General features: G+C 31.5%; 1 protein-coding gene and 1 pseudogene across 1 annotated transcript; both read right to left on the reverse strand.

Moving 5' to 3' along the window:
• On the reverse strand, positions 5,694-7,336 carry LOC105175134 (annotated as a pseudogene).
• Positions 10,995-13,454, reverse strand: LOC105175135 (germacrene-D synthase-like). The gene is made up of 7 exons (XM_020698485.1): positions 13,322-13,454; positions 12,963-13,236; positions 12,484-12,856; positions 12,187-12,405; positions 11,938-12,076; positions 11,602-11,850; positions 10,995-11,486 (listed from the first exon to the last, which is right to left on the reverse strand). Exons 1-7 carry the CDS (start codon positions 13,442-13,444, stop codon positions 11,199-11,201), a joined length of 1,665 nt encoding a protein of 554 aa, XP_020554144.1. The 5' UTR covers positions 13,445-13,454; the 3' UTR covers positions 10,995-11,198.

The following is a 14,016-nucleotide window of genomic DNA, read 5'->3' on the forward strand; positions in this document are numbered from 1 at the left end:
CACATTGATAAATGTAGCCCCCCAATTTACCACATTTAATTTGGGCTCCATTCTGTAATTGAAAGATGAGGAATCAGCAACTGTACCACGTTATACATTTATAAAATCATGTAGTAAAACTTTTCCAGTTATTAGTTACCAAATCTAGGGTTGGTGACGGTGCTGGTGTTGTTCCTTCAGTATCTTGAACTTTAGGAGGTGCTGGAGGGCTTTGAACAGTGGGTGCTGGTGCTGGTGCATGATGATGATGCTTGTGCTTGTGCTTCCTTTTCTTGTGCTTGCCTGGTGCTGGTGCGGGTGTAGGAACCTGTTCTGCTGCTGGGACAGGGGACGCAATTGATGGTGTTGGAGCCGGCACTGGTGCTGCCTTAGGTGGTGGTACAGGTGCCAGAACCACAGGTGCCGGCGCAGGTGCCTTTGTTGAAGGCGCTGGTGCTGGTGGTGGCTGCTGAGTTGGTGTTGGGGATGCTTGTGGCGGGGGGGGGGGCGGGGGGGGGGGGGGGGGGTGGGGGGGGGGGGGGGGAGGGGGGGGTTGGGAGGGGGAAGGGGTAGGGGAGGGGGGAAGAAGATGGAGGTGGGGGTGGGCCCGGTGGGGGTGGGGGTGGGGGTGGGGGGAATGGGGTATAATTATTATTTTTTAATTTTTTTTTATAAATTATAATTATATTTATTATAAATATATGTTAAAAATTATAAATTAAAATAATTATATATTAATAAGCCTAGTTGACCGGTTTGACTAGAAGGGTATTTTAGTCATTGTTTCTAAAAAAATAGATTCAAATTGACTAGGGGGCTGTGTGATTATTTATTGGTAACCTAGGGGTGATTTTTGATATTAAAAATTTCATAAGGGGGTTTTTGATATTTTGTTATATTACAGGGGGGCAAAATGGATTTAACCCCATTTAATTTTATCTTGTCAATATAACATATAAATATCACAAGAGATAATAAATATGGCCAAAAATTAAAATTCATTTAATGTTCCATATACATTGTAATTGTCGTCAAGAATGGAAGTAATTTTGAGAATTTTGGTTAGCATTCTTCTTGCAATATGGGTAATGGGGCTCAAAGTAGACTTCAATTGCAAGTCTAAATCCTTCCAGGACCTACAATATTTATACATTTCATTGCTGTATAGTATAGTATGTATAAATTTGCTTATGTTAAGACAAGTGTAGCAGTACCTCGTAATATGGCTGAACTCTTTCTGATGCATCTTTTGTATAATGCTAAAGTCCAATTTTGCAAAATTCAGTAATATCTCATTATGTGATTCATCTTATTTGTATATGAAATGAATTTCTTAGCTCCCACTCTGTTGGAACTCTTGAGAATTGGGATTTTCAAGACTTCTTTAACTTGTCGAAATAGAACTGTTCATGTTTGGAAGTAAAGACTCAAGATTAGAGGAGGAGAACTCCAATGCTTTCTCAAGAATTTCCTCCCCAACTATTCGGAACTGTGCTGCCTCAAATAAATCTAACATCCCTTCGACGTTTTTGATCAATGATAAGTTGAATTCCTTTACTGTCTATGAATTTGTTGAAAATATCTGATATGAATTTATTTGCGAAGTCAATTTCTTCTTCAAAATGATAACCAATGCCAAGGCGTTGAACCACGTCAATGAGTTCTAATTTTTGAGGTGAATCATCAAGCGTCTGAGCTAGCATAGTCCTCACCATGTTTTTTTGTCTTTGTAGTTATTCCTCTTCAGCAAAAGAGATATCCTACACACAGACATGAAACAACGTGGCACATAACATGTTTTGTTCCCATGTAACATAATTAAAGTCTTTATACAATATTAATGCATGATGTGAAGCTAATTATGTACAAAAACGCAGTTTTGTTCCGTAGAAGCATATGTCAGGAAATACTCTCCCCGGACGCTTGGATGATACTTGATTGCTTGACGGACCTCATCTACATCAACTTCCTTAGTGAAAATTGGAACATTTAATGATTCAAATTCCATTCTAATTGTCTTTTATTTTATTTTCTTTTGTAGCAAGAACTTGTCCTCCTCCTGCGAAGTTCATTAAAACATAAAAAGTAGTTGCGAATAATCGCCACGAAGAAATTGTGTACCTTCACTCTTAGTTGCCACAAAAATGTAATCCATGAGCGTTACACTCGACAACGATGTGGTCTTTTTCTACTACCAAGAAAATTATGTGCTTCACCCTCCAGCAAACACATACACAACTAGTGCATGTGAAGTAATTTTGTCAACAATGACAAAATTTAATTGATGAAGCTGACAATTACCTATAGACGGAGAAAGCAAAGTTAATAAGGGAACAAAAAATAATGTTGCCGATGGAAAAATAATAATAACATAAAAATAATTATTGAGAGAATATTGTTGAATTTTTATAGTAGCTAGCTAGCATTATCTCATATATACAAATACTCAGACAAATAAACAAAAAAGCGACTGGATTATGATTTCAATTTTTGGTTAAAATATTGTATCGGTATCATAGTCCTGGATTGGTAGAATTCTGCTACCGCAACCTAAAATAGCTCACATGTCATTTGGTTTTGTCTACCCATTAAGGTCAAGTCATTATCTTTACTGCGGGGACCAATAAAATGTGTGATTACATTAGCTTTCTTCCATATCATATCTTATTTTGTACTATGTTTTTCGATATATTTTAGTAGTCGAGAAAAATATTTCATATTAATTTTAATCATTACATATCTATACTGAGTATATAATTGTAACTATATTTTCGTCAAGGATCTAGTATATCGAATTTCAAATCAAATGATATATTTATTTAATTTAATCAAATAACAATATAATTATAGAATAAATTGAAAATTATAAATATATATATATGTATTTATATGAATTTAACATTTGACTGTTATCTATATCTTTATATGAATAATCAAATGAGACTGGAAAAAACAGCAAATTCTTTTGTAGGAATGTTTCATGATTGGTCGTGCGGGTTTGTATAAAGAATGTGGTTTTCAAGAAATGTTTTACAAAGTTATAATCTCGTCCACTCATAATTCATGGTATTGTTCAATAACAGTTTCATATTCACAATATATTATTATGCATTGTATTTTTAACTTTTTTCTATTTTTATATAGGTAAAAGGTGAATCTCTCGCAAGGCAAGTACAAATATAAATTGAATCGATTTGTAAAAATAAAGATTTCATTTATGAAAAATTTTCACTTTAATTAGTTTTTAGAACTCTACTGTTTTTCATCTCATACGCACTATTTTTGTAAAAACAACTATTTTGTAGAAATTTTTTTGCTCCCGATTGTTATTGATGTGTATTAAAGTTTCTTATCAATTTAAAAATAACGAATGATTCTCATATTGCATTCAATAAAATTGTATATGGGAACCATGTGGAACTAGTTGCTAATATAATTGAAAAGCGATCTATTGGTGTTTTTAATTTTTCTAGTATAACAATAACACAAAAAGGATTACTGAGAGAATAAAATTGAAATTTTATATTAGGTAGCACAATCTCTTATGTCCAAATACTAGTTGTTGTCCAAAAGACAACATGTTCCAAAAAAAAAAAAAAAAAGAGAACGTCCAATTATAAGGTATTTTTAAGTGACGGGTTTAATTGTGTATGAGCTACTACAAAAGAAAGGGTACTCTCCTTGAGACAAAAATACGCCTACAAAATACACAACGTATTAGAAATCTATGGAGATGTTTCCGACGATAGCCTTTCAACGCTCAAATTAGTGCTAGGAATGAGATTCTCAAATGAGTATAAAGAGAATGGGTAGCAAAAATTATACTTGATTGGTGGAGGGTTGATATTTATAGGAGAAAGACTAACTATAATATGCACTCTTAATATAAGATATGATCTAAGAGTTGCAGTGGTTCGCTTATATTCGGGTTTTCTAGATATTAAAGGTTAATTATCTGGAATGTGACTGTGTGCTAGACCTTTCGGACTTGATCTAGATTTGTATCGAGAAGGTCTGTTTATCAAGCTATTTATTCTATTCTGGACGTTCAAGATTTATTCGATTATGTGATTGCTGGCCGAAAAAGGTCTTAAAAGACCACAATAAAATATTCCCACGCTACTCTTAACATAAATATGAAAGCGACTGAATTATTAATTCAAAATTTTAAAAAATGTGTCGAATATTGTGTCATTACCACATTCCTGAATTGGCATAATTTTGCTACCACAACATGAAATAGCTGTCATGTCATTGGGTTTTATCTAACAAATAAGCTCAAACCATTATATTTACTGCGGGGACCAATAAAATGTGTGGTATATTACATTAGCTTGCTGCCATATCATATCTTATTTCATCAAATATTTTTCTATTTATTTTAAAAAATATTTAAATTCTTGAGAAAATTATTTCATATTAATTTTAATCATAGATCGTGTAATGAATAATTTGATACTTTATAAGATCTAAACAATATATATATTGATACTATATATAAAAATATAATATTAAATTTTAGAGAAATTTGACTACTTGTTGCAATATTTTTTCAATTTTTTAATATTTTTCATGATAAAAAAATTCCAAATGGTTTTTGTCAACCTCATACGACTTACCTTTTGTACTTAAATAATGTCACGTTGTTTTTAACTGACAATGACAACGTTTCCTCACACAAAATTTCTTTTTCCTCACAAATTTATGTTATTTCTCTCTAACATTCTGACACAAATAAATAAATACACAATAATTTCTACAGATATATGTATCTTGTAACTTTAGAAGTAACATATATGTTGTTTTTTAATTTATTTTAAAATTTGTTGAATGATATAGATGTATTGTATACAGTATTTTAAAAAATAGAATGTTGATTAATTTAAAATTGTCGATGTATTTTTTTATAAAAAAAAAGCAAAATAAAAGATTTACGTACATAACTTATGGAAATTATTAGTTGTAATTGATATGCCAATATCTAGAGAAATGTATATACGTAATTGTCCTTTTCTATGAATTTAGTTTGATGTTACTAATATAGATTAAAACCAAAATTCACTTCCTTTTCACTGAGCTTCCTTTAGTTTATTTTCTCTCTAATCTCTCTGATTATGGGTTGTCAGAAGATTTAATGAAATATTGTGTGATTTGTGGACCATGACACACACATATATAATAATAAGTATTTTTTCAGCCCATCACTAAAACTGAAATTACCATTAGTTTCTACATGTTAAAAAGGCCCACATCCTATCAGATACATTAAGACACAAATTACTAAAATCGTATTTGATTACTTTATTGAGCCTGAAACTTTGACAATCCATAATACATAATTATTTTACGTAAAAGCCCAACGTTGGATTAAGGATCCAACATTATTAAATTAATAAACCCAACAATCGAGGCATAAAAGCAGTTGAACAGTAGTAGATTCCATGAATTCTTTGTTTATTAATATGCTGAAATTTTATTACATTGAGATACAAGATTCAGCACTGTCCCGACTTTGATACCTACACACAGTTTATATATAGATAACATAGCGATGCCAAACTCCATCAATCTTTAACTACACTTCCATTTGGTCAGATCTTTATTTATTGAGACGTAGTAACTTTAATATATATGATTGGTGAAGTTGAGGAGCATAAGCGTTCACCAGCCTCCAGCCTCCAGCCTCCCACATCATTCAATTCCGACTTGAATTTTTAAACTGAAATCATCGACTCAACTAGCACGCCGTGTATGATGTCTTTTATATTAGCTTCGGACTTGGTATACTCATCGTCTTTCACATAGAAAAGATGTGCAATGCGAGGAAAATTGAGAGCTCGTGTTAGGACCGGCATAGGGACCGGTACTGTTGGACGAAAACTTTCTTGATTCATGTCCTTCCATGCTTTCGTGACTTGTTCTTGGAGTTCATAACATATTTTCATGTATGATGGCAACTGCTCCAAGACATTAACATCCCATCCACATAGCGGCCGTAAAAAAAGGAAAATATAATTGTCATATCAAAATATTCACAAGTTATATTGTGCCAAGTAAAATAGTATAGTTTTGAAAAAAGACTCAAAATGTGACCTTTGAATGAGGTCAGTAAAAAGCTAAAGATCATCTAATGTTCCATAAACATCGTAAATGTCGTCAAGAATGGAAGTAATGTTGATGATTTTGGTTAGCATTCTTCTTGCAATATGGTAATGGGGCTCAAAGTAGACTCCCTCTATCCAAAAGTAGCATTCCACCACTCTCTCTTGCAAAAGGCAATCTATTTGCAAAGTCTAAATCCTTCCATCACCTACAATGTTTACACATTTCATTGCTGTATAGTATAGTATCTATGAATTTGCTTATGTTAAGACAAATAGAGCAGTACCTTGTAATATGGCTGAGCTCTTTCTGATGCATCTTTTGTATAATGCTAAAGCCAATTTTGCAAAATTCAGTAATATCTCATTATGTGATTCATCTTGTTTGTATATGGAAATGAATTTTTTAGCTCCCGCTCTGTTAGAACTCTTGAGAATTGGGATCTTCAGGGCTTCTTTAACTTGTGTAGAAATAGAACTGTTCATGTTTGGGAGTAAAGATTCAAGATTACAGGAGAAGAACTCCAATGCTTTCTCAAGAATTTCCTCCCCAACTATTCTGAATTGTGCTGCCTCAAATAACTCTAACATCCCTTCGACATTTTTTATCAGTGATACCTTAAAATTCTCTTCACCGTCTATGAATTTGTTGAAAATGTCTGATATGAAAAGGGCGAAACACCAATTCAGAATAGAGAATCCATATTAGAAAAAGTCCAGTTTCAAAAAATTATTATACTCGTTAATACTTACCACAAGAGACAGGATAACCATGTTGTCTGAGTAAACGAAACCGAAGCACAACAGTACGAAGATCATTGTCTTTGCTACTGTAGTCTAAGTAAGTGTCGTCTATGAATTGTAAGAATTTGTCGATTTCTTCTTCAAAATGATAACCAACGGCAAGACATTGAATTGCATCAATGAGTTCTAATTTGTGATAGGAATGATCTGGCATTTGGGCCAACACCTTCCCCACCATTTCCTTTTGTCTTCGAAGCTCTTCCTCTTCGGTATCAGAAATTTTCTATACATAACATAGTTTTGTTTATAACAATCTGTTTAATTCGTGCATCTCAAATTAACGTTTGCATTCAATACTAAAGTTAGAGTAACAAAAGTTAATTTTGTATTGTAGAAACATAAGTTAGGAAATAATCTCCTCAAACACTTGGATGATATTTGACTGATCGACGAACATCATCTTGATCAACTTTCTTAATCAAAATTGAAGAATGTGAGAAATCGAATTTCATTTTGCTTATGTTTTTGTTAATTTTCTTTTGCGTTGTGCTCTTGTGTGAAGTTAAAATAGTGTACATATAGGGAGTTGCGGTGGTCGACTTCGATAAAATTGATAACTAGTGAAAGAGTTTCTCTGCCACATGTTTGAACTAATTTACAGTCCGTAACCACCTCATTTATGATGTGAGTGCATACAAAATGCGAAATGTATAGTAATTATTATTCACAATTCTACATATATAGGGAAAATTGTATTTATAATCTTGTAATTTAGGGTTTGATAATTTTTATATGTACGAATTGATTTTTGCAATTTAATAATATATCTTTAAAATTTGATAATTTTAGTCATCTTTTCGGCAAATTTCGTTAGAAAATTGCATGTGACTTGCTAATGAACAAATTACATTGTAATTTTAATTAGTTCTATAACTTCACAAGGGTTGGTATTTTTGGTCTTATACAAATTAATTTAATTTAAAAATATCAGTTAACAAAGAAACTAAATATATAAAATTTTGCATGAAAAAATCTAATTGATTGGTTTAATTTTATAATAAATTCTGATTTTCTTTTTAAAAGTTCAACTATCAAATTAAATATTAAAGCCCACCTGAGGAATTTCAAAATGTTGCAATAGCCGTCAAAATTCATTATTTTCCTTAGCAACTTTCATTTGGACGGCTGATCACATTGCTAATGTAGCACCCCCTACTTTACTATATTTAATTATCACTATTTCACCATTTTCTTATTTACAACTCATTTTATAAGCAATTCTTTTTCAACTCGTAAAATAAATTTATTTTGTCAATATAATATATGGATATCACAAGAGATAATACATATGGCCAAAAATTTATATTTACTCTATATCCAAATGTCCTCTATACATAACCTCGAAGGAAAATAGTGCAACAGCCAATAGTACAGGAAAATAGTGTAATAGCCAATAGTACAAAATTTTAAACACAAACTTGGCAAAAAACTAGTATATTTAATAACCACAACCAAAAGTCACGGTTTCAAATGTCACGGCTGATCCACCTAATGAGAATAACGGCATGACTCAAAGTCCAGTGTGGCTAGTCAGTGTGACATATCTCCTAAAAAGTATATGGCAAAGAATGAGCTGCCCACTCAGTAAGTATAGCTAACTAGTTTATATATATACACACAGGCAGCAAGTCACGTACAATGCAATCACATCAACTAACAAATATTCGTCATATAACAACAACGGATGTAAGGAATAATACATGTCCATAACTGTAAATCAATCGATGACATAGTATTTGACGTTATCGTTTATATTAAAGCCCACATGAGGAATTTCATAATGTCGCAATAGCCGTCAAAATTCATTATTTTCCTCAACAACTTGCATTTGGACGGCTGATCACATTGCTAAATGTAGCACCCTCTAGTTCACTACATTTAATTATCACTATTTCACCCTCTCCTTAATTACAACTCATTCTATAAGCAATTTCTTTTCAACCCATAAAATAAATTTTATTTTTATAATATATAGATATCTCAAGAGATAATAAATATGGTCCAAAGTTGATATTTACTATTTCTCCAGATGTGCTCATATACATAACCTCGAAGGAAAATAACGCAACAACCAACAATACAAAATGTTAAACACAAACTCAGCAAAAGATTAATATATTTAATAACTACATAATCAAAAGTCCAGGCATCAGATGTTACGGCTCATCCACCTAATAAGAATAACAGCACGACTCAAAGTCCAGTATGTCAAGTCAGTATAACCTATCTCCTGAAAAGTGCGTGGCAAGGAAAGAACTACCTACTTAGTAAGTATAGCTAATCAGTTTATATATATGCACACATGCAGTAAGTCACGTACAATGCATTCACATCAACTAACAAATATTCGTCCTATAGCAACAACCGATGTAAGGAATAACACATGTTCACAACAGTAAATTAATCCGCGACATAATATTTGATATTATCGTTTATATTAAAGCCAAATGAGGAATTTCATAATGTAGCAATAGCCATCAAAATTGAATACTTTCCTCAGCAACTTCCATTTGGACGGCTGATCACATTGCTAAATGTAACATTCCATACTTCATTGCATTTAATTATTACTATTTCACCCTCTCTTTAATTATAATTCTTTCTATAAGCAATTTATTTTTAATCCGTAAAATAAATTTTATTTTATCAATAAAATATATAAATATCACAAAAAATAATAAATATATCAAAAGTTAAACTTCATCTAATATTCCATGAACATTGTAAATATCGTCAAGAATGGATCGAAGTCATGTTAAGAATTTTGGTTAGCATTCTTCTTGCAATATGGTAAAGTTAACGGAAATTTCTCTTAAAAGGTAAATTACTGAAAATATTACAGAATTTATAAATATTTATGGATAGCACGGTTTCATGCTAGTAAATATATATGTTAAATTTTCTACGTATGTATATATGTGTATTCTTTTATTGTGTACGTTCGAAATTGCATATGGCGGCGCACTAAACACAAGTACACATATATACGCAGAAAGAGAGAATGAGAGTTCATCTTTAGGTTTCCTAACCTCATTTTCTTTCTAGTAGTTGGACCACTCAAAAAAATATAATTTTAATTATGTAATTTACAAATGAGGGTGGTAATTTTTTGTCCTGTATGAATTGATTTTTGTAATTTAGTTCTATAACTTTAAAAAAATGGCAATTTTCATCTTATTCCAACCAATTTAGAGTGGAAATTTTATGTGATTTGTACATAATTCAATTAAATTTTAGTTTTAATCTTATACTTAGGGACATCGGCATTTTTGGTCCTATAATTTAGGAGAATTGATATTTTTTGTCCTGCAAGAAATTTTTTTGTGGGGACTAAATTGAAAATAATTGCAATTTGACCGGAAAATAATTAGAATAGCAAAAATTATAAAATTGCATGACTAAATTGTGAAAGTCAATTATAACGGGTCTAAATATGCCAGTCCTTAAATTACAGGACTAAAATTATAATTTTTTAAAAAATATATTTTATAAATATATGATATTAAATATTAATTAAAAAGCGTTAATTATATGTACTACAATAATTTAATCTAAAGTTATTAATAATAGGACTTTAATTATAGTATATTTATTATTTACCTACTACTAGTTTATAATCACATAATTAGTAAAGGTATAGAAATTATACATCATATTATTTCTATACTTAGGTTTTCCAAATAAAACATAATAATTATTAAAAGAATTCAATAATAGTTATAGCATGAAATATTGAAAATATATCTGTCCAAATAACTTTGTTTTTAATTGAATTATTTAAAATAAGTAAACATAAGTAATTTTTTAAAAGTCAAATAAAAATGATCATTGATATCACTGTATTTGTATTAACCCTATAAATAGGTTACTAATTTATATACAGTGAAAACTTCGTACATATATATTACTAGTGAAAATATTAAAATTATCACTTAAATTTATGTGTCGCAAATTTTCTCTCTTTGTGTATTGTTTTATTAAAACATTAGTTCACTTGACAAATTTGTAAAAATTATCATGATATTTCAACAATGTCCAGCTCTACTGTGATATTTCATGAACTCTTTGCCTATTAATACATTGAGATACAAGATTCAGCTTTTCCCTGTCCAGACTTTGATACCAACACACAGGTTATATATAGATACCATAGCTTGGTTTGTTGCCAAGATGCCAAACTCCATAAATCTACAAATATAATTCCATTTAGTCAGGTTTTTATTTATTGAGATGCAGTAACTTTGTTGAAGTTGAGGAGCAGAAGAGGTTCACTAGCCTCCCATATCGATCATTGATCAATTCCGACTTAGATTATTAAATTGTCACGTTCGCCTCAACTAGTATGCTGTATATAATACTTCTTATATTAGCTTCGGAATTGGTATATTCATCGTCTTCCACATAGAAAAGATGTGGAATGCGCGTAAAATTGAGAACACGTGTTAGGACCGGCATAGAAATCGATACTGTTGGTCGAAGACTTTCTTGATTCATGTCCTTCCATGCTTTTGTGACTTGTTCTTGGAGTTCAGCAAAAGCTTCCTCCTTTGAGGCACCATTTTCATTCATGTAACATTCAACTGCGGTGGGTTTCTTTTCAAACTATACGTGGAAATTAATAGAACCAAAATTTTGTAAGAAAGATATTAATTGTCATAATATGTCCAAGAAATCAAGTGTCAATTGATCGTGGAATTTGTGTTAGTTAATTTCTTACCCCATATCCTACCAAGTCGTTGGTTAATCTGCAAATTGTTGAGAATGCAAGAAGAAGCAGTGGCTCACTTGTAATCCAGTCAAAATCTTTTTTAGTTACTAGGTTTCCCATACCGACCAAGGATGTTGTTAACAACATCATATAAGCAGAAGTTACGCTGGCCACCTTCATATATTCCTCCATCCTCGGCATATCCTTATTGTAAGACCATTTTGCCTCTTCTAAGTATGCCCTCACCAATTTTTTCATCTGCAAAATCAAAATAGAAATGGACAAAGAAATAAATGTAAATTAAAATGATTTATTCATTCAATTCGCTAATATATATATATATACCTCTTCTTTTGCATATTGGATACGATATGATCCGTCTGTTTTTTTCAATTCATTTTCCATTTCAATATACACATCTGAAAGGGCTTCATAACATATTCTCATGTATGACGGCAACTGCTCCAAGGCATGGACATCCCATCTACATAGCGGCGGTAAAAGAAGGAAAATTTTATTGTCATATCAAGATATTCACAAGTTCTATTAGCTAAGTAAAATAGTATAGTTTTGAAGAAAGACTCAGAATGTGACCTTTGAATGAGATCTGTAAAAAGCTGAAGATCATCTAATGTTCCATAAACATCATAAATGTCGTCAAGAATGGAAGTCATGTTGATGATTTTGGTTAGCATTTTTCTTGCAATATGGTAATGAGGCTCAAAGTAGACTTCCACTGCCCAAAAGTAGCATTCCACCACCCTATCTCTTGCAAAAGGCAATTTATTTGCAAAATCTAAATCCTTCCACCACCTACAATATTTACACATTTCATTGTTGTATAGTATCGTATCTATGAATTTGCTTATGTTAAGACAAGTATAGCAGTACCTTGTAATATCGCTGAGCTCTTTCTGATGCGTCTTTTGTATAATGTTAAAGTCCAATTTTGCAAAATTCAATAGTATCTCAGAATGTGATACATTTTGTTGGTATATGGAAATGAATTTCTTAGCTCCCACTCTGTTAGAACTCTTGAGAATTGGGATCTTCAGGGCTTCTTTAACTTGTGTCGAAAGAGAACTGTTCATGTTTGAGAGTGAAGACTCAAGATTGGAGGAGGAGAACTCCAATGCTTTCTCAAGAATTTTCTCCCCAGCTATTCTGAATTGTGCTGCCTCAAATAACTCTAACATCCCTTCGACATTTTTTATCAGTGATACCTTGAAATTCCCTTCACCGTCTATGAATTTGTTGAAAATGTCTGATATAAAAAGTCAAAACACCAATTTAGAATAGAGAATCCATACTAGAAAATTCCAGTTTCAAAAAATCATTATACTCGTGAATGTCCTAGAGTTAATGCTTACCACATGAGACAGGATAGCCATGTTGTCTGAGTAAACGAAATCGAAGAGCAACAATACGAAGATCATTGGCTTTGCTACTATACTCTAAGTAAGTGTCGTGTGTGAACTGTAAGAATTTGTCGATTTCTTCTTCAAAATGATAACCAACGCCAAGGCGTTGAATTGCATCAATGAGTTCTAATTTGTGATACAAATGATCTGGCGTCCGGGCCAACACCTTCCGCACCATTTCCTTTTGTCTTCGAAGTTCTTCCTCTTCGGTAGCAGAAATTTCCTGTACAGAACATAGTTTCTGTTTATAACAATCTATTTAATTCGTGCTTCTCAAATTAACGTAGAAACAAAAGCTAATTTTGTACCATAGAAACATAAGCCAAGAAATAATCTCCCCAAACGCTAGGATGATATTTGACTGATCGACGAACATCGTCTTGATCAACTTTCTTAATCAAAATTGAAGAATGTGTAGAATCAAATTCCATTTTACTTATGTTTTTGTTAATTTTCTTTTGTGTTGTGCTCTTGTGTCAAGTTAAAATAGTGTATATATAAGGAGTTGCGGTGACCGACTTGGACAAGATTGATAACTAGTGAAGAAACTTTTGTCACGTGTTTGAACTTTAGATGGGCGGGTAACAACATTCTTTATGATGTGAGTACATAAATTGATGTGAATAAAGATCACATCAATTTATTGTAAATTACAACTATTATTATTGTATAATTTATTTTTATTATCAACATGAAATACTAGATTTATCTTTGAACGCACACGAAATTCCGAATTGAGATTTAACAACAATATTCTATATTGTGTAATTTATTTTTTTGTGTACGATAAAAAATATACAAAGAAAAAAATTATTATATATAATGATTTTACTGGATTCCCTATCGTAACTCTTACAAGAATTTTCTGTTCATGTTCGTTTTCATATTCTTGTTTTTCTTTCTCCTGAATTATTATCAAATAAAATTACTGAATTATAACAATAGATAGACAAAACTTCTTACGATGATTTATCGAATTTAAATTTAAAATGGCAGAATCAAG

Source organism: Sesamum indicum, linkage group LG12 (assembly GCF_000512975.1).
Source record: "Sesamum indicum cultivar Zhongzhi No. 13 linkage group LG12, S_indicum_v1.0, whole genome shotgun sequence".
Taxonomy (NCBI): domain Eukaryota; kingdom Viridiplantae; phylum Streptophyta; class Magnoliopsida; order Lamiales; family Pedaliaceae; genus Sesamum; species Sesamum indicum.

What these genes read in the sequence shown, in the direction of transcription:
- LOC105175135 (XM_020698485.1), bottom strand. Translation starts at nt 13,444, where the DNA reads ATGGAATTTGATTCTACACATTCTTCAATTTTGATTAAGAAAGTTGAT. An exon ending in TCTTGGCTTATGTTTCTATG is followed by an intron (nt 13,237 to 13,321) that starts GTACAAAATTAG and finishes TGTTCTGTACAG; the next exon opens with GAAATTTCTGCTACCGAAGA. An exon ending in GAGCTCAGCGATATTACAAG is followed by an intron (nt 12,406 to 12,483) that starts GTACTGCTATAC and finishes TAAATATTGTAG; the next exon opens with GTGGTGGAAGGATTTAGATT.